The sequence below is a fragment of the Labeo rohita genome, chromosome 21 (assembly GCF_022985175.1).
Source record: "Labeo rohita strain BAU-BD-2019 chromosome 21, IGBB_LRoh.1.0, whole genome shotgun sequence".
Taxonomy (NCBI): domain Eukaryota; kingdom Metazoa; phylum Chordata; class Actinopteri; order Cypriniformes; family Cyprinidae; genus Labeo; species Labeo rohita.
In genome coordinates, this window is record NC_066889.1 from 10,286,979 (window position 1) to 10,305,595 (window position 18,617).

At 36.0% G+C, this 18,617-nt stretch overlaps 1 protein-coding gene across 1 annotated transcript in view; it reads right to left on the minus strand.

The window, feature by feature from the left end:
- The window catches only part of tenm2b (teneurin transmembrane protein 2b), a 307,726-nt gene that overhangs the window by 58,364 nt on the left and 230,745 nt on the right, over positions 1-18,617 (minus strand). The window contains 1 exon segment of the mRNA XM_051093879.1: positions 10,186-10,424. Within this exon segment, the coding sequence (XP_050949836.1) occupies positions 10,186-10,424 (239 nt within the window).

Consider the following 18,617-nt stretch of genomic DNA (forward strand, 5'->3'; position numbering starts at 1 on the left):
CAAAAAGCAAATAAACCGCACAATCAGAAGCAGCTTTGAAGTCCAGCTACAAAGGATTGGGAGGCCCAGAAAACAGTAAGACGGTCAGTGAGGTTAGTGAGAGGAAAGCTCACCAGAGGGTAAGAACCCCCAGAGCTTCATCGTTCCCTCTCTTTGTCCGGGAACAGTTGCTACCTGAATGAGCTGTGTGAATGAAAACAGTCATGTAAGTAAGTCCCCAGGGAGCTCACCTGCATGCACACACACAGTTGTACCTCAATCAACCTGACGCAACTCATCCTGACTTCACAGCAATCTTCACCTGTTGTTACAGAAGGCTTGTTTAATGTCTACACAAGGGCTGCACAATTAATTACAATACAATTAAAATCACATTGCAAGGTAGTGCAGTTTAATTAAGCAAATCTATAGTCAGCATGAATTATGTGCTTTAAATTGAAAGGGCAGAACTCTGTTCTGTCTGTCGTGTACTACGCACTACCAACATGCATGAAGCTCATGTGTCTTTAGAGCCACTGTGAGTTTGTGACATCTCCAAACAAGTGGTTTGTCTGGGAGTCAACCAACAAAATGTGGCAAGAAAGGTAGAAAGGTAAACAAACAAACAAACAAACATACAGATCATATAAAAAAATCAAATATTATATAATATTAACAAAATAAGTAATTAAATAATCTGAAAATGTAGTATTCAATACAATAATAATAATAATAATAATAATAATAATGTATATAAAAAAATCATAGCAATAGAAATGCTGATGATAATGATTATTATTATTATTATTATTATATAAGTGGTTTGTTAGAAAAAAATATAAAGACTTAGATGTTCAACTGAAGTGGTGTGGCATGTAAGTAAAAAATATTTAGCAGTAATTAATAGTAATAATAATAATAATAATGACAAAAATATATGATATTATTATTATTATTATTACTATTTTTATTATTATCATCACCATACAAGTGGTCTGAAAAAAATATATAAACAAACATATAAATCATATAAAAAAATCAAATATTATATAATATAAACAAAACAAGTAGTGAGATAATCTGAAAATGTAGTATTCAGTATAATAATAATAATAATAATAATAATAATGTATATAAAATAATCATAGCAATAGAAATGTATGATGATGATGATGATGTTGATGGTGATTATTATTATTATAATTATTAATATTATTATTATACAAGTGGTTTGTTAGAAAAACTTTAAAGATAATAGAAGTTCAACCAAAGCTGTGTGGCATTAAAAAGTAAAGAATATTTAATAATAATAATAATAATAATAATAATAATGATGATGATGATGATGATGCATATGATTATTATTATTATACAAGTGGTTTGTAAGATAAAAATATAAAGACGTAGAGATTTAACCAAAAAGGGTGTGGCATGAAAGGATATTTAATAAGAAGAATATATATAAAATAATAATAATAATAATAATAATAACAATAATATTATTATTATTATTGTTATTATTATTATTATTAAGTGAGAGCGGATTGCTGAGTTCGACACATGCACAGTACAATTGTTTGGACACTTACGTGCACCATCCGCGTGGTCTCAAAAAACTGCACACGGACAACCCTCCTGATGGCGAAAATTATATAATGCAGATGGTGCACGGATGCAGACAGCTGAAGTACACTTTGGCCTTAAGAGTAAATGTAACAAAAAATTGAGTTTGTTTAAATAGTGTAGAAGCAGTTCTGATTAGGTGGAATGGTATATTCGCAGGTGGTATGAATCCAAATCAATTTTACTTGTCATTTTTGCACCCCGAGACAATTCCTATAATTCACTGCTGCAAAATAACTATAAAATGATTTGTCACTGTAGTCCTATGCTCCGCCTGTCTTCCTAAAAACTGACCAAGAAAGAAGCAAAATCACCCCCCAGCCTCGCATATCACCTTTAAAACCAGACACACACACACACAATCAGCCTCTGGTTGAAGGTGAAACTGTTGTTTTCATTCCTGCTGATCTCCTTGGAGTGTGTGTGTTTGATGTGTGTTTTGATTCGAGGTGCACGAGTCCTGCTGCTATGAATATAAATGAAAGGCTACAGTGAACCGCCACACCCCGAGGACCCGCTCCATCTGATTACATCAGCTCACTCAGTCTTGACTGTTGACCAAAAAACTCTCAAAGCACCCTGGGAAAACTTCAAATCCCTAGATAAAACTAGTCCCAAAATGCCACACACACATATGTGCTCAAAAAATAAAAAAAATAAAACAAAAATCAAGAATATTGCTTCAGGCATGCAAGGTCTATGAGTTTACCACACACACCTCCCTGAACCTCCTGCGTGGGCATGACGAGATGGATCCAATCTATTCCACTCGGCTTGTCAAATACTCAGAGCACAACAATCACTCCCCACGGTATAAACGCACACACACGCGCAAGCAAATTCACCTCTTCTCCCTCTCTCAGTCCTATGCGCGAGCGGAAAGCCTGATGCTTTGACTGACAGCATTTTTTATCGCAGGTATAGAATGACGATGGGGATCCCACGATCTCCGTCCCGCGATCCGAGCGCATACGCACGCGAAGCTCTAATCAAACTATTTCGCTCTCCTGTCACTCAGTGGCTTTAATATTAAGCAGATGTCAGAAAAAACATGGAATAAAGGAGAAAGTAAATATAACAGTGAAAGTAAAAAATGAAAAGTGTCATTTTAATCAGCTTCGGGCATGTACGCTGGAGTGTGTCAGTTTGAGTCAGGCAGACGGCACAGGGCTGCGAGTTAGAGATTGGATGGCGAACATATTATCTCTACGAGACAGAATCTCCAACATCTCAGGGTGTGTAGGTGTGTGACTGATTGTTGTGTTTGTTTGCGGGCCCGTATGGGCAGAGGAGCGCGCCACGAGGGTGCCAGGGTGCGCGTGAGGACAAATATAAAATGGGCAGGTGACAGTATAAGTCCCTGCTGACAGAGAGTGCTGGTAAGTGGACACATAATGACTCATTCTGACTGACATACAGCATGTTACCGTAGACCTGACGGTGACTTGACCTGTTTTCATAAACAAGTCGCTGTTTTATTGGCAGGAGCTGGAACGGTGAGTCATTACCCTTCCTGCTCACGTCGCTCTGGAACTCAACAGATGATTAAGAGTCAACATGAAATCAAAGCTAAGTACTTTATTAATTCACAATCCTGATCTTAATATACATGATTCATCAGTAGGCATGGGAATCTTTAGGCTCCTCACAAGTGATTCTGATTCAGAGAATCACGATTCTGGAACGATTTTTAAATCATCTAAATTATTCGGCAATAGCCTAGGGGCACAAGTCTTTACTGACTTAAAATGCACGAAAACCACACTAAAATATGATTTTGATAAATATGCAGTGCCAGTCAAAAGTTTTTGAACAGCAATATAAGTTTTTTTTAAATAAGCCCTCACCAAGCCTGCATTTATTTGATCCAAAGTACATCAAAAACAGTACAATCTTAAAATATCATTACAATTTAAAATAACTGTTTTCCATTTGAATGTATTTTAAAATATCATTTATTCCTGTGATTTCAAAGCTGAATTTTTAGCATCACTACTCCAGTCACATGATCCTTCAGAAATCATTCTAATAGTCTGATTTGCTGCTAAAAAAACAAAACAAAACAAAACAAAAAAAAAAACAAACAAACAAAAACGGCAATTTTCATCATTATGTTGAAAACAGCCGAGTGGAAAAAAGAATAAAATGATATCAAATGAAAATGAATAAAATGTACTCAACTGTTTTAAGTACTGATACTACTACTAATAAAAAAAATTTCTTGAACAGCAAATCAGCACAATAGAATGATTTCTGAAGAATCATGTGACACTGAAGACTGAAGTAATGATGCTGAAATTTTAGCTTTGATCTAAATTACTTTGAATAAATTACATAAATTACATTTTAAAAAAAAAAAATATATATATATATATACAGTACTGTGCAAAAGTCTTAGGCCACTAGTATTTTCATCAGCTAAAAAATGGTTTAAAGTCAAAGTCGGTCTTTTGCTGTAGTGTGTCAGTAGGAAATATCAGATTACATTTCCAAACATTCATTTTGTTATTAATCGTAATAATCCAGTGAGATTTTTGTTTGCACAAGGAGTCTGACAACAGCGAGTGCTCTGCACAGAGATCTGATCTCATCATCATCCAGTCTGTCTGGAATGACATGAAGAAACAGAACAAACTCAGACAGACTAAATCCAGAAGAACTGTGACAAAGTCTCCAGGATGCTTCAAGAAACCTACCTGCAAAGCTGCAGCACTGTTAAAAGTTTTAGGCACTTGTGTAAAAATGCTGTAAAATGAGGATGCTGTCATTTACCTTCTATTAACTAAATGAAATCAACATTGGTGTGACCATTCTTTGCTTTTACAGCAGCTTTTGCCCTAGGTGCATTTGCGCAAAATTTTTCAGGTAGCTTTGCAGGTAGGTCTCTTGAAGCATCTTGGAGACATTGCCACAGTTCTTCTGGATTTACTCTGTTTCAGTTTGTTCTGTGTTTTCATGTCATTCCGGGAAGACTGGATGATGATGAGATTAGATCAGTGTGGAGCACTGGCTGTTGTCAGACTCCTTGTGCAAACAAAAATCTCACTAGATTATTACAATTAATGGCAAACAGAATGTTTGGAAATGTAAACCGATATTTTTTACTGACACACTACAGCAAAAGATAGAAATAACTTACTTTAAACCATTTTTTAGCTGGTGAAAATACTAGTGGCCTAAAACTTTTGCACAGTACTGTGTATATATATATATATATATATATATATATATATATTCAAATAGATAGCAGTTTTTTTAAACAGTAAAAATATTTCAAAATCGTACTGTTTTTGCTGTATTTTGGATCAAATAAATGTAGGTTTGGTGAGCACAAGAGAATTCTTTAAAACACATTACAAATCTGTTCAAAAAATGACCCAAAACTTTGGCATTGTCAATCAGTTTATTTTCTGTAGATGTGAAAACGTCAATGTACTGGTCCATTATCCATTAATTTTACAGACATTCCGTTCAACCTAAAACACAACGCAATGAAGTGTAAAATTCAACATACGAGTAAAACACCTGTTAAAAATCAGTACTGAATTCCTTCATATTAATACAAACATTGCGCCCTTTTAACGATTTTTCCTTACAGAGCATGGCCTATTTATGGAAAATAAATTATTATAAAGTATATGTTATAAAGTAAATAAACAAATAAATTAAATAAAATAGTTGTTTGGTACAATACTGTGGACTTACAGAAATTAATTACAGATGCGTTTTCATGCAAGTTTTCCATTAAAGTAGGTGCACTGTATGAAATGATTAGCATATAGTGGTTAAAGACACCTAATAAAAAGTGAGTATTTTGTTTTCTTTAAAGGGATAGTTCACCCAAAATTGAAAATTCTATCTTTAATTACTCACCCTCATGTTGTTCCAAAGCTGTTAGACCTTTGATCATTTTCTGAACACAAATTAAGATATTTCGGATTAAATACGAGAGCTTTCTGACCCGAGACAGCAATGCAACTTACACGTTCAAGGCTCAGAAAGGTAGTAAGGACATAGACAAAATAGTTCATGTGACATCAGTGGTTCAACCTTAATTTTATGAAGTTACAACAAATACTTTTTGTGCACAAAGAAAACAAAACTTTATTCAACATGGAACAGAAAAACGGAAGAGAAGAAATTGTTCAATAAAGTAATTGTTTTTGTTTTCAGTGCACACACAAAGTATTCTTGTAGCTTTGTAACATTATGGTTGAAGCACTGATGTCACATGGACTATTTTAAAAATGTCCTTATTACATTTCTGGGTCTTGAATGTGTTAGTTGACTTGCTGTTTATGCAGCATCAGAAAGCTCTTGGATTTCATCCAAAAATATCTTAATTTGCGTTCCAAAGATGAGCGAAGGTATTGCAGGTTTGGAACGACATTAGAGTGAGTAATTAATGAGAGAATTTTCATTTTTGGGTGAACTATCACTTTAAATGTAGAGGTCATGATTCAGAATGTTGCTTGATCCATTATAAACTAAAACATAAATAATTAATTTAGATTATTAGATTATTAATATTAACCTGGTGGCCTTATGGTAGTACCGATACTAACAGTAAATCCAAAAAGAAAAAAAAAATCCACTAGATAAATCCATGCCTCACCTACATCATTTCCCTTTTAACATTTACTTTCACTCAAAAACAGAAATGCATTGTGAATGTCATTTCATATTGTCCTTAAGTGTTTCTAACCAAGCGGTCAGATCCCTCACTATCTCCTGAGGGATCCAGGTCATCCAGACCGCGGCTCTCACTTAACTCTTCATTACGACTGATGTTCGTATGCACAGAACACAACACACTCTATCCGCCGCATCAACGTTAGCGAGGAGGTGGTGGGGGGCAGAATACTTCACTTAGCCTTTAGACATCCATCATTTATCTCTCCTTCTTTCATCTGCTTCTTTCATCATCTTTCACCAATTAGTCCAGATTAGTCACAGTGGCCTTATGGCAGCCAGACGCGGCCGCCGTGCCCCGTGCTGAACCCCACCTCCCCACTCCCTCCTGCATCAGGACCGCAACACCTGTCTCCTAGCAACCTGCATCCAGATCTCAGGCAAGGGATGCTGCCTCTGACACAAGAATGACAAGACAAACATTCTCTGGAACAGCCAGCCAAAAGATTGACGATGTAATGATGCCTCGGGTGAGCAGAGGACAAAGCACTGGAATGCTGGATGTTTAATAGGAGCGCACTTGGAATTTTGGGACTGGATGCTATGCTCAAAAGTGCATGTCACTTCTATTAATAATGCAAATGTGTTTTGAAGCTAGCTCATATTAATGACAAAGGCAATTGTGAATGGAATAAGTCTCTGCCAACTGCTAGTTGGTCAGTATATGAGGGTTCAGAATAAATAAAAGGAAAAATATTTTATGTATTTTATGTAGTTTAAAATGTACATTCTTAAAAATAAAAAGTTTTCATGTGGTTTGGAAAATCCTTTATGAAATATTTTTAACCAGTAATTATTATTATTATTATTTATTTATTTATTTATTTTAAAGAAAGTAATACATTTTTTAATCAATAATGCAATAAATTGATCAAAAGGGACAGAAATTTGCATTGTGAATATAAATGAATATAATGATGTAAATGAATATATCATTACAAATATACTTACTATTTCTATTTTGTTACTTTTAGAAACTCTTAAAAAGTATCATGGTTTACACAAAAATAATAAAATATGAATTATTATATACTATTAATTATATACATTGCTGTTCAAAAGTTTGGGAAAAGTCTCGTATGCTCATCAAAGTTCCATTTATTGGATCAAAAATTAAAATTGAAAATAACGCAAATTAAAATAACTGTTTTCAATTTTAATATACTTTATAATATAATTTATTTCTGTGATGCAAAGCTGAATTTTCATCAGCCATTACTCCGGTCTTCAGTGTCACATCCTTCAAAAATCATTGTAATATGCAAATTTATTATCAATGTTTAAAACAGTTGTGTTGCTTAATATATTTTTGGAACCTGTGATAGTTTTTTCAGGATTCTTTGATGAATAAAAAGTTAAAAAGACTGCATTTATTATTCTTTTTTTTAAATCAATTTAACACATCCTTGCTGAATAAAAGTATTAATTTATTTCAAATACATAAATAAATAAATCAATCAATTCTATTTAAAATTAAATTAAAATAGAAAAACATTTTAATTTGCAATAATATTTCACAACTGTAATTTTAATCAAATAAAAACAGCACTGACGAGCAGACTTATTAAAAAAACCTTAAAAATCTTACTGATCCCAAACTTTGAATGGCAGTGTATATATATTAAATATATAAATATTACCTGTTTCTAACATTGTTGATTTCTGAAGGATCATGTAAAATTGAAGACTGGAGTACTGGATATTTACAATATACTAAGATTAAATATATTAAGATTAACTGACTTTATAATATTTCTGTTTTTGTAATTTTGAATTAAGTAAATGCAGCCTTGGTAAGCATTAAAAAAAATCGTACAGACCCCAGACTTCTATTATAAACATTTCTTTTGAAAGTGGCAACATTAATTAACAAACCTGTGGAAAAAAAGGTGTGTTCAAATCTAAAATGCTGTGTGAAGTGCGGTGAAAACTTTTTAAGAACCTGTGCGATTCAGGCAATAAACAGTGTTGCTCAGTGGGTGGTTACAGCTCAGTGGACCAGCCACACATATGCATTAAGAGTCCCATTGTACCGGCAAAAAGTCCCGGAGGTTTTGGAATAGTTTACAGAACACTTTACAGGCCACTGCACACAAGACACACACAAATACAGTCTCATTTAAAAACACACTCACATCAAAAGTACCTTGAGCACATACTGAGAGTGTTTGTATTGTGTGTGTATTTTTAAAAGTCTGACGGCATTGAGGCAAAAACTGGCTCTGCAATGAGCACAAAAACTAAAAATAAGACAGAAGCCAAGTACGCCTGAAAAAATAAACAAAGAAAAACAAATGAGATAGTGAAATTGTAAATGCGCGGATTATTCGAGCAGAAAAGACAGTCTGTTGTTTTTCTCACTGCTTTGTAAAGGTGCAACTCTCTCGCAGACTGGCGCAGACTCGAGGTGCTTGGTGACATTTACCGTCTACGGTGTTTCTGGAAGGGATCCGACTCTTATCGGACTCTACATGCAGTCTCTCTCGCTTTCAGTGCCACCTTTTCTTACCATTCAAGTGCAACTCTCAGCCACGAAAATACACCAAAACGAAAATTCACTTGAGGATGTATCAGAAGAGCTTTACAACTTTTTGCTACTCAGTTACTAAGAACTAAACCTAATTTTTTTAAAAAAAACAAAGAACTTCAGATTTTGAAACTAAGCAGCACTCCCTGCAGAGAGGCGCCTTGATAAGACCAAACGCTCCTTCCCAAATACACCCGAATCACAGCCCATATCAAACGGCAGATGAATCACACGTTGCCGTCTGAAGTAAACGTCCACACGCTGAGGCTCCTTCCGCCCCTCTGCGTGGGTATTTGCTTTGCTGCAATTGTGCCACAACAATAACACACATCAATGGTTTATCAAAGACGCTTTGAAGCTCTTCGTTCTTCGTGATAAATGTCATTCTTCTGAGTGACTCATCTCAGGGTCATTCTTTGAGCTTTGAAAGGCCATGACGTGCTAGAGGACACTGAACGCTGCCCGGCAAACCCTCTGCTAACTACACTAACTCATGCTCATGACATTTAAGGAGCGTCTAATTCAATTAATTGATTTATCATGCCGTGGTTGTTGACTTATTGTTTAGACAGCAATAAATGATCCATCAAGGATCCATGAATTCAGTTCAGGACCTAATTATGCATGACTGAATTAGTAAATGTGAATTAAATATCACAGTTTGCATCATGATAAATTGCCTAAAAGTTTCTTTTATGCTTTCAAGGTTTTCTTTTGGCCTCAAGGACATCACAGCGCAAAGATTATGGACACACATTTAATACACATTTGTGCTCAGCAAAACAAATTCAATGCCAGATTCACTGTAAAACGTTTTTTTTACCAGTATCAACTTAAAAACTTACGTTTAGCAGCTGCCTTAAAATTTTAAGTTAAATCAACTTAAAAGTACAAGTCATTTCAACTTATTTCATTGTAGTGAGTTGAAATGACTTGTACTTTTAAGTTGATTTAACTACATTTTAAGGCAGCTGCTGAACTTTCACAGTGTTGCAATCCAAAATATCTACCAATGAAATGAACTACTGGAGCTTCCGCTGTACACTCTTAAAAATAAAGGTGCTTTAAAAAGTTCTTCAGAGCAATGCCATAGAAGAACCATTCAGTCAAGGGTTCTTTAAAGAACCACCTCTTTCTTACCATTTTATAACCTGAAGAACCTCCTTTCGCCGCAAAGAACATTTTGTGAAACAGAAACAGTTCGTCAGATGTTAAAGGTTCTTTATGGAACCATTTAAGCAAAAAGGGTTCTTCTAAATTGTGAAGCACCTTTATTTTTAAGACTGTAGCAGATCCCAGTTGGATATTATTTGGCAATGAATCCATCCATGGCAACAATGATGGCGGTGATTTGAAAAACATACCTATGACATAAGAGAGCAGGATGGCCAGCAGCACAGCGGCTGCGATCGCAGACACGGCAGCGCATTTCCAGCTGCAGTACTTGGAGGGCTTCTTCAGCTTGAAGGAGCTCCTGGAGAATGTGTTTCTGGGTAAGAGCCGGGGTGGTGGGGAGTAGACGGTACCGCCGGTCAAGGGATAACCTGGTGAAGAGCTGCTGAACAGAGGAGTGCTCCCAGATGGTGTCTTGAAAAGAAAGTGCCTACAAGCACAAAGAAAAAAGAAAGATAACACAGCACTCGTCAACACCTTTTAACCAACAGAAGAAAAATCTTTCTTATCTTATCTCCAGACTAAACATTCTGAAATTTGTCAATATGCCCACGGCTTTGATAAATCTCATAAAAATCTTCTTTAATGAGCTGAACGACTACAAAAAGCCTGTTTAAGCTTATTTAATGGCTAACTCTGGGGAGTAGGCTATTTGTTTCATTCACATTTTTCAGAAGCCAAGTTGTTCATTTTGTTCTCATGCTGTAGTTTTTCTAACAACCAGTTCAATTTGTACAATAATGGCTTTAAATGAGGCTCATTTAACACAGCTCTGGTCATTTAAAAAGTATTAGGCATTAGACTTCTACTTTGTGTACTAGCAGTGAAGACTGAATGCATCATAAAGACAACTCCAATCGAATGGTCAGCAGAGAGAATTGATTTTTGTTGTTGTTAAATCTCTGTGCTTGCTAAGACTCAGTAGGACACTGAATAACAATTCTAAGCACCCTGGACCGCATCAAACCTTTATAACTCAAAATATTACCACCATTAGACATAACATTAAAGGTCATGGTGATGATAAAGTGGTCAACACAGTACCAGTTTGCTGTGATGTGGAGGGCAATGTTATTGCAAATAATGCCAGTATCCATGGTGCACAGAGTCAAAGGTGGGCTAAAAGGGGGAACGGGTGTGTGCGTGTTTGGGGATGGGGGCAGATGGGAAGGGGATGAAAGCAGACGACAGTTGACCAGGAAGCTTTGATGAGCACTAGGTTTGGCTCAGGCTGAGGTCCTATGCTAAACCAGTCTCAGATCTTTGTCCATGTGTCTTGTTCGGGACAGGCGGTCCACTCTGACTCCAACAGGCCACTCTGTCGCCCCCCTGCTAGGCATCCAACTGCTCCCTGCTGCCCACAGCCAGAACAACCCATGAGCACTGGCCAGAAACTCTACTACAAATCTATAGCTAGCATGCAGATCTGAAATTAACTTGCTTGAAGGAGTAGTTCACTTCCAGAGCAAAAATTTACAGATAATGTACTCACCCCCTTGTCGTCCAAGATGTTCATGTCTTTCTATCTTCTATCGTAAAGAAATTATGTTTTTTTGAGGAAAACATCAGGATTTTTCTCCATATAATGGATATCTATGGTGCCCCCGAGGTTGAATTTCCAAAATGCAGTTTAAATTCAGCTTCACAGGGCTCTAAACAATCCCAGCCGCAAATGCTCATCTTGGTCTAGCTCTGCATGAACTGTGTGTATTCCTGTTTATGACAGTTAGGGTATGTCGAAAAACTACTATCTTATTTTCTTCTTCAACTTCAAAATCATCCTACATCGCTGTTTTACCTTTTTTTTTGTAAAGGGCGTTTGATCTTCTTTACATGTTCACTTTGTAAACAATGGGTCGGTACTTCTGCAGCGATGCAGGATGATTTTGAAGTACCCTAACTGTCATGAACAGGAATACAGAGTTCATGCAGAGCTAGACCAAGACTAGCATTTGCGGTAAAAAGTATATAAATTGTCATTTTTTTCTAGAAAATAACCAATTGTTTCGCTAAGTGAGACCCTTCTTCCTCAGCTGAGATCGTTTAGAGCCCTTTGAAGCTGCATTTAAACTGCATTTTGGAAGCACAAACTCATGGGCACCATAAAAGTCCATTATATGGAAAGAAATCCTGAAATGTTTTCCTCAAAAAACATAATTTCTTTACGAATGAAGAAGTAGAGTAAAAAACAGTAATCCTTTTATTGGAACCCAAAAGTTTAAAGATTTAACTGATGGGCTTTCAAGCATAGCTCACTTTAAATATACTATGAAAGTTCTAAAATTTTATTAATTAATTATTCTCAAATCAATATATTAATTGCACTGGTTCTTGCGTGCCACATGACCAACTGGCAGTGGAAATGATGTGATTTGGAAGTGTGAATGAGATTTGACAGCTACTGAGAATTTCTAACCATTTCTCGCACAAATCTATTGTATGGATTCAAAAGATTGTAGATTATTGTATTTCAAAAGTGTATTTTTTTCTTTTCTTTGTTTAAGTTTATCAGGCCCTGGTTCTTTATATGTAGGGGGAAAAATCCAACTTTTGAACTGTTCTTTGGAACTTCTTTTCAGTTCCAAAGAAGAAAGAAAGCCTTTAGAGTTTGGAAAAACATGATGGTGAGAAAAATGATAGAATTTTCGTTTTAGTTTGAATTGTTCTCTTTTCTGCGTTTGGTTGCTGCTGCTCATTTCAGCGCTGGAGAGGAGTAACAGGTTGTGAAATGGCACTGTCAGGTTCCTGCACAGCTGTGGGTCAAATTCACAGCAGAATAAGTGGGTGAGTTTGAACTGTGGTTTTTATACGAACTGGATGAGAGCAGTGAAGTGGGTAGAGAGAAAATCTGTCATTCCCTACTCCGCTGCCTTTACTTTGTGCGTGTGGCCTCGCACTAAACAGTGCAATCTTGCTGTGCAGTCACGGTCATCTATGGACAAGCTCTGGCTCAAGGTAACTCATTCAAGCCTTTACCATTCGTCTGAAAGCAGACAGACAATCTTTTTTTTTCATTCTAGCATAACACAAAGCACAGAATATGAAACATTGTTTTTCCATATGGTTGCAAGCTATGTCTCATCATAATAGTATACAAGAAGAAACCCTAAAAATAAATAATGCAGTTCAAAATCTATATTTAAAGAGCAGATAATATCCGGGAAATGCTTTAAAGTCCAAACATATTTCATCATATGGCTTGACAGACGTGTTAGATAAATCAACTTAAGAGATGCGTTAAAGCCAGACATCGGGGGCCATGTGAATAATCGACCCTCTAGGCCAAATTACATTACACTGAAGAGGAGAGATGTGTGAAAGGGAGACGGGGATGGATAAATGGAGAAAGTCTGAAAAGGAAGGAGAACTAAGCGGCCCATAAAAGCGTTAGAGTAGCAATATATTCATACTGTGACCCACAGTCATTAACCCCAGAGCTACATCTACAAGGTAATGGAAACAACACTTAGGTTCAGTTTACACACATACACACAGTGATTAATGAGCACACATACAAAGACAGACAGGACAGACCCTGTGGCTATCAGGCGTGTGACTCAAAGCTGCATCATATCTGACGGACACTAATTGCAAAATGGCATGCAGAAGGAAAATTAATTGATACTCCATCTTATTCTTTCTTAGTGTTACTGTGCTTTTCACAAGAAGGGTTAAAGATCATATAGCACTAAAGAGACAGACAGACAGATAGACGGATAGACAGATAGATAGATAGATAGATGGTCTTCCCATTAACACCATTATATTGTTCATTTAGACTGATTTGTGCATGTGGAATGCGTACGAACACAAGAGGTGGGATTTATCACATAAACCAATCACAGCCGAACATAACCAGTCATATCCAATCATATCGCGATGGAGGCATTGCCTCCTTTTATATGAATTTCCCCCATTTTTTCTCAATTATTGGTGCTGTTTTTTCTAGTGCAATGAATTTTTGCTCATCTAATATTTTGAGGAGTATATTTTAAACTTGCGAAAGTATTCATACCTCTACATTTTTTCATGTTTTATGTTGCTGCCTTATGTTAAACAGCTTGAAATTACTTTTCCCCACATCAATCTACACTGCATATACCATAATGGCAAAGCAAAAAAACAAAACAAAACAAAACAAAAACCACTGAAATAAATACATTGCATAAGTATTCATACCCTTAACTCAGTACTTAGCTGAAGCACTTGTAAACCTTCAAGTCTTTTTGGGTATGATGTGGCAAATCTTGCACATCAGCATTTGACAGTTATCTCACATTCCTTTCCTCTCCTCTTCACCTCTCAAGCTCTGTCAGCTTGGATGGGGCCAGACACACATTTTCAGGTTTCTCCAGAAATGTTTGATTGTGTTCATGCACAGGCTATTGCTGGGCCACTCAAGGACATTCACAGAGTTTATAAGCCACTCTTGCGGTGTGCTTAGGGTTATGGTCCTGTTGGAAGGTGAACCTTCTGCCCAGTCTGAGATTCTGAATGCTCTGGACTGGGTTTTCATTAAGGCTATTTCAATATTTTGCATTAAGATTTTTTTCTTCTCTGATGAGTCCTTTAGTCTCTGCTACTGAAAAACAGCCCCACAGCATAAGGCTGCTACCAGCACACTTCACTGTTGGGATGGTACTCTGCAGGTGATGAGCAGTGCCTGGTTTCCTTTAAACATGATGCTTGGAATAGAGGTTCATCAGACCAAAGACTCTTGTTTCTCTCGGTTTGAGGGTCCTTTAGGTGTTGTTTTTTTTTTTTTTTTCAAATTCCAAGTGTGTTTTCATGTGTATTTACTGAGTAGAGAATTGAGTTTGGCCACAACGCCATAAAGTCCAGACTGGTGGAGTGTTGCAGTGATGTTTGTCCTTCTGTAGGTTTCTCCTATCTCCATATATGATTGTGGAGCTCAGCTAGAGTGGCCATCACGTTCTTTGTCATCAGTCCAACCAAAGCCCTTCTCCATCAATTGCTCAGTTTGGCCAGGAGGCCAGCTCTAGGAAGAATTCTGGTTATTTCAAACTTCTACCTTTAAGGGTAACGGAAAACTACATGCTTCTGTGAACCTTCAATGCAATAGATTTTTTTTCTTAACTCTTCCCCAGACATGTGATGTCATGACTTGATGCAATCCTTTTTTTTTTTTTTTTGACATCAGGGCTTGGTTTTTGCTCTGATATGCATTTTCAGCTGTTAGACCTTTTATTAAGATGTGTGTGTCTTTCCAAATCATACTTATTCAAATGAATTTGTCACAGGTTAACTCCACTCGAAGTATAGTAACATCTACAATAAAAATGTTCCTGAGCTAAATGATCAAGAACAAGAACTTTCCTGTAATAAATGTTCACTTTTTTTTGTTTGTTTGTTTTGTTTTGCCATTATGGTATATGAAGTGTAGATTGATAGTAATAGTAATTTAAAGTAATTTAACATAGGGCAGCAACATAATAAAACTAAGGGGTATGAATACTTTTGCAAGGCACTGTATATCACTAAGTTTAAGGTGGTGTACACAATTTCTATCAAAGCTGCTTTGTGCTTTTTTCAACTTCTACTGTAAAAATCAAAATAATTCCTCAAGATGATAACCGTATGTTTGTTTATCACAGTTTATGCCAGAATATGAATTAGTAGAGCTTCTTCATCACAGTGAATTTAAATTTTGAAACATCCCTGTTGCATGTACTGTATGGTGCTTCTAATCTCTTTTGAAAATGGTTTTGTACATTTTTATTTGTTAAAAAAATTGATAACTTGTCTTAGCAAATAAACAGCAGCAAACCAATCAGAAAATGCTCACCCTACTGGGACATCTCACCAGCAAGCCATCCACACCATCCAGCGCAAACAGAGCACGACCGAGAAAAATGGCAATAAGCAAAAACAAGGCAAAGCCGCAAAAAATCTCACTTTCACAGTAAACACCTTTTCTCTCCTCCTGTGGGAGAGGCGTAAAGGTCCAGAGCAATTAACAAGCAAACATGAGATTTAACAGAGAATGCAAACACAAACATCTCTCAAGGTGAATTAGTATTCTGCACAAATATATAAACAGTCCGAACTGTCCAAAACATTCAGCCTAATTGGGATTTCCGATTCGTAACAAAGCCTCTGGTTTGGTGTTCAACATCGTTTACAGGGCCAAGGTCCTTTGCTGTTTGCATGTAATGACCAAAATATATGGTCACTTCATAGATGCAAGTCTGCTGTTTATTTCCACAAACTCAAAATATGATAAATGTCCACAGGAAGCCCAGCCAACCAAAAATGGTTTTATGTTGAGGTCCATTGATAGGGCTCACTAGAGACTTTCTCTCTTTCTCATACAGCACATCGATCTACTGCCGTCCTCAATATAAGACGCAGTGGCAGCATTCAGAAACCTCAAACTGAGCCTGTTACATTCTGTCCACTTTATTCTCATCCGTCTCCAGCTAGTGAAGTGTCTAGATAAGAGCTATTCTCATCCACTTAAGAAAATAATGTCGCACAACATGTCTCCATTTTGTACCATCTGGGAATTGAAGCATCCACACTTTGGCCATTGAGAGTGAGGAAAAAAACAGCAGTTCAAGTGAGTCTAAAAATGCATTCTGAATACTCAACAATGTCAAAAAATACATACTCCGCTAAGTTCAGATGAAATGTAAACCCATGTAAATGTAAATAATGCATGCACAGAGGTATTAAAAGATCAGTATATTTTACAGTATAATTGCCTGATTTATAAACATTATAGTCAGACCTATATATAGCAGGATCTGCGCAAGCTGAAATCTTAAAGTGAGGTAATATTTTAAGTTCAGATTTTTACTTGTCTATAAATGTAAATATATTTTAAAAAAGTACAAAATTTACAAACAATGTACTCACCTCTTTGTCATCTAAGATGTTCATGTCTTTCTTTCTTCGGTCGTAAAGAAATTATGTTTTTTGAGTAAAACTTATTTATAAAACTTATATATCAGGATTTCTCTCCATATAATGGACTTCCATGGTGCCCCCGAGTTTGAACTTCCAAAATGCAGTTTAAATGCAGCTTCAAAGGGCTCTAAATGATCCCAGCTGAGGAGGAAGGGTCTTATCTAGCAAAACGATTAGTTATTTTCTAAAAGAATGTACAATTTATATACTTTTTAACCTCAAACGCTCGTCTTGTATATAGTAGCTCTGCGTGAACTCTTGTGTATTCCGGTTCATTACAGTTAAGGTATTTCGGAAAAAAAAAAATAAATAAATAAAATTTAATTTAGTTTTCTCCTCCAACTTCAACATTGTCCTACATCGCTGCTAGATAAGACCCTTCTTCCTCAGCTGGGATCATTTAGAATCCTTTGAAACTGCATTTTGGAAGTTCAAACTCGGGGGCACCATAGAAGTCCATTATATATAGAGAAATCTGAAATATTTTCCTCAAAAAACATAATTTCTTTACGACTGAAGAAAGAAAGACATGAACATTTTTACAGGTCAGAAAGAAAATTACCTTTTTAATTTAACATATTAACAGAAAAATAATAATAAAAAATGTTTTGGTAAAATCATTTTTAAAGAAATTGATGTATTTATTTATCAAGGATGCATTTTTATGTGACAGTAAAACATGTTTAGTACTACAGATTTCCATTTCAAATAAATGCAATTCTTTTAAACTTTACATTCATGAGATGACCCTGAAAAAAGGGCTTGCATAAATATATTAAGCAGCACAACAGTTTTCAACTATAATAACAATAAAAAATATAGCGGACTTCAGTCGGTATCAGAAGGTTGACGATCCAAATTGTAGTTTCAGTGGAGCTTCAAAGTGCTGATCCCAGCCGAGGAATAAGGGTCTTGTCTAACAAAATGATCAGTCATTTTCTAAAAAAAAAAAAAAAAAGTGTAATTCAGGACAAAACGGTAGGGTAGGCAAAAAAGCCTTTCTCACTTTCTTCTTCAACTTCAAAATCACCTTTTTTTGCAAAGAGCGTTTGACTTTCTTTGCATGTTCGCTTTGTAAACATTGCCACACACGGCCTTTCCAATGTTACTATATTTAATGTGCAACGCCATAGATGCAGAGTTAGTGCAAGATGAGCATTTCTGGTTAAAAAGTATATAAATTTGTATATATATTTTTAGAAAATGACAGATCGTTTCACTAGATAAGAGCTATATTCCTCAGCTGGGATCATGTAGAGCTCTTTGAAGCTGTGTTGAAACTGCAGTTTGGACCTTCAACCCGTTGGTCCCCATTGATATCCACTATATAGAGAAAAATCCTGGACTGTTTTCCTCAAAAACCTCAATTCCTTTTCAACCGAAGAAAGACACATCTTGGATGACATAGGGGTGAGTATATTATGAGGAAATTTTAATTCTGGAGTGAACTAATCCTTTAAATTACCACAAATATTCAAAAATATTTAAAAATCATTCCGACCTTTGAACAGGTCTTTGAACACTTTTGAACAGTGTATATAGTTTCCACTTCTACTGAACTTGTTGTACTCTCAGCTTAACACATTTTACCATGTTTGATCCTTTCCACAGATTTCCCCCCTAAAGTCTGTGCATGAAAGTGTGCAGATTCCACCTGGGCCATTTATATATCTGGCGACGAACAAAAGCAGTT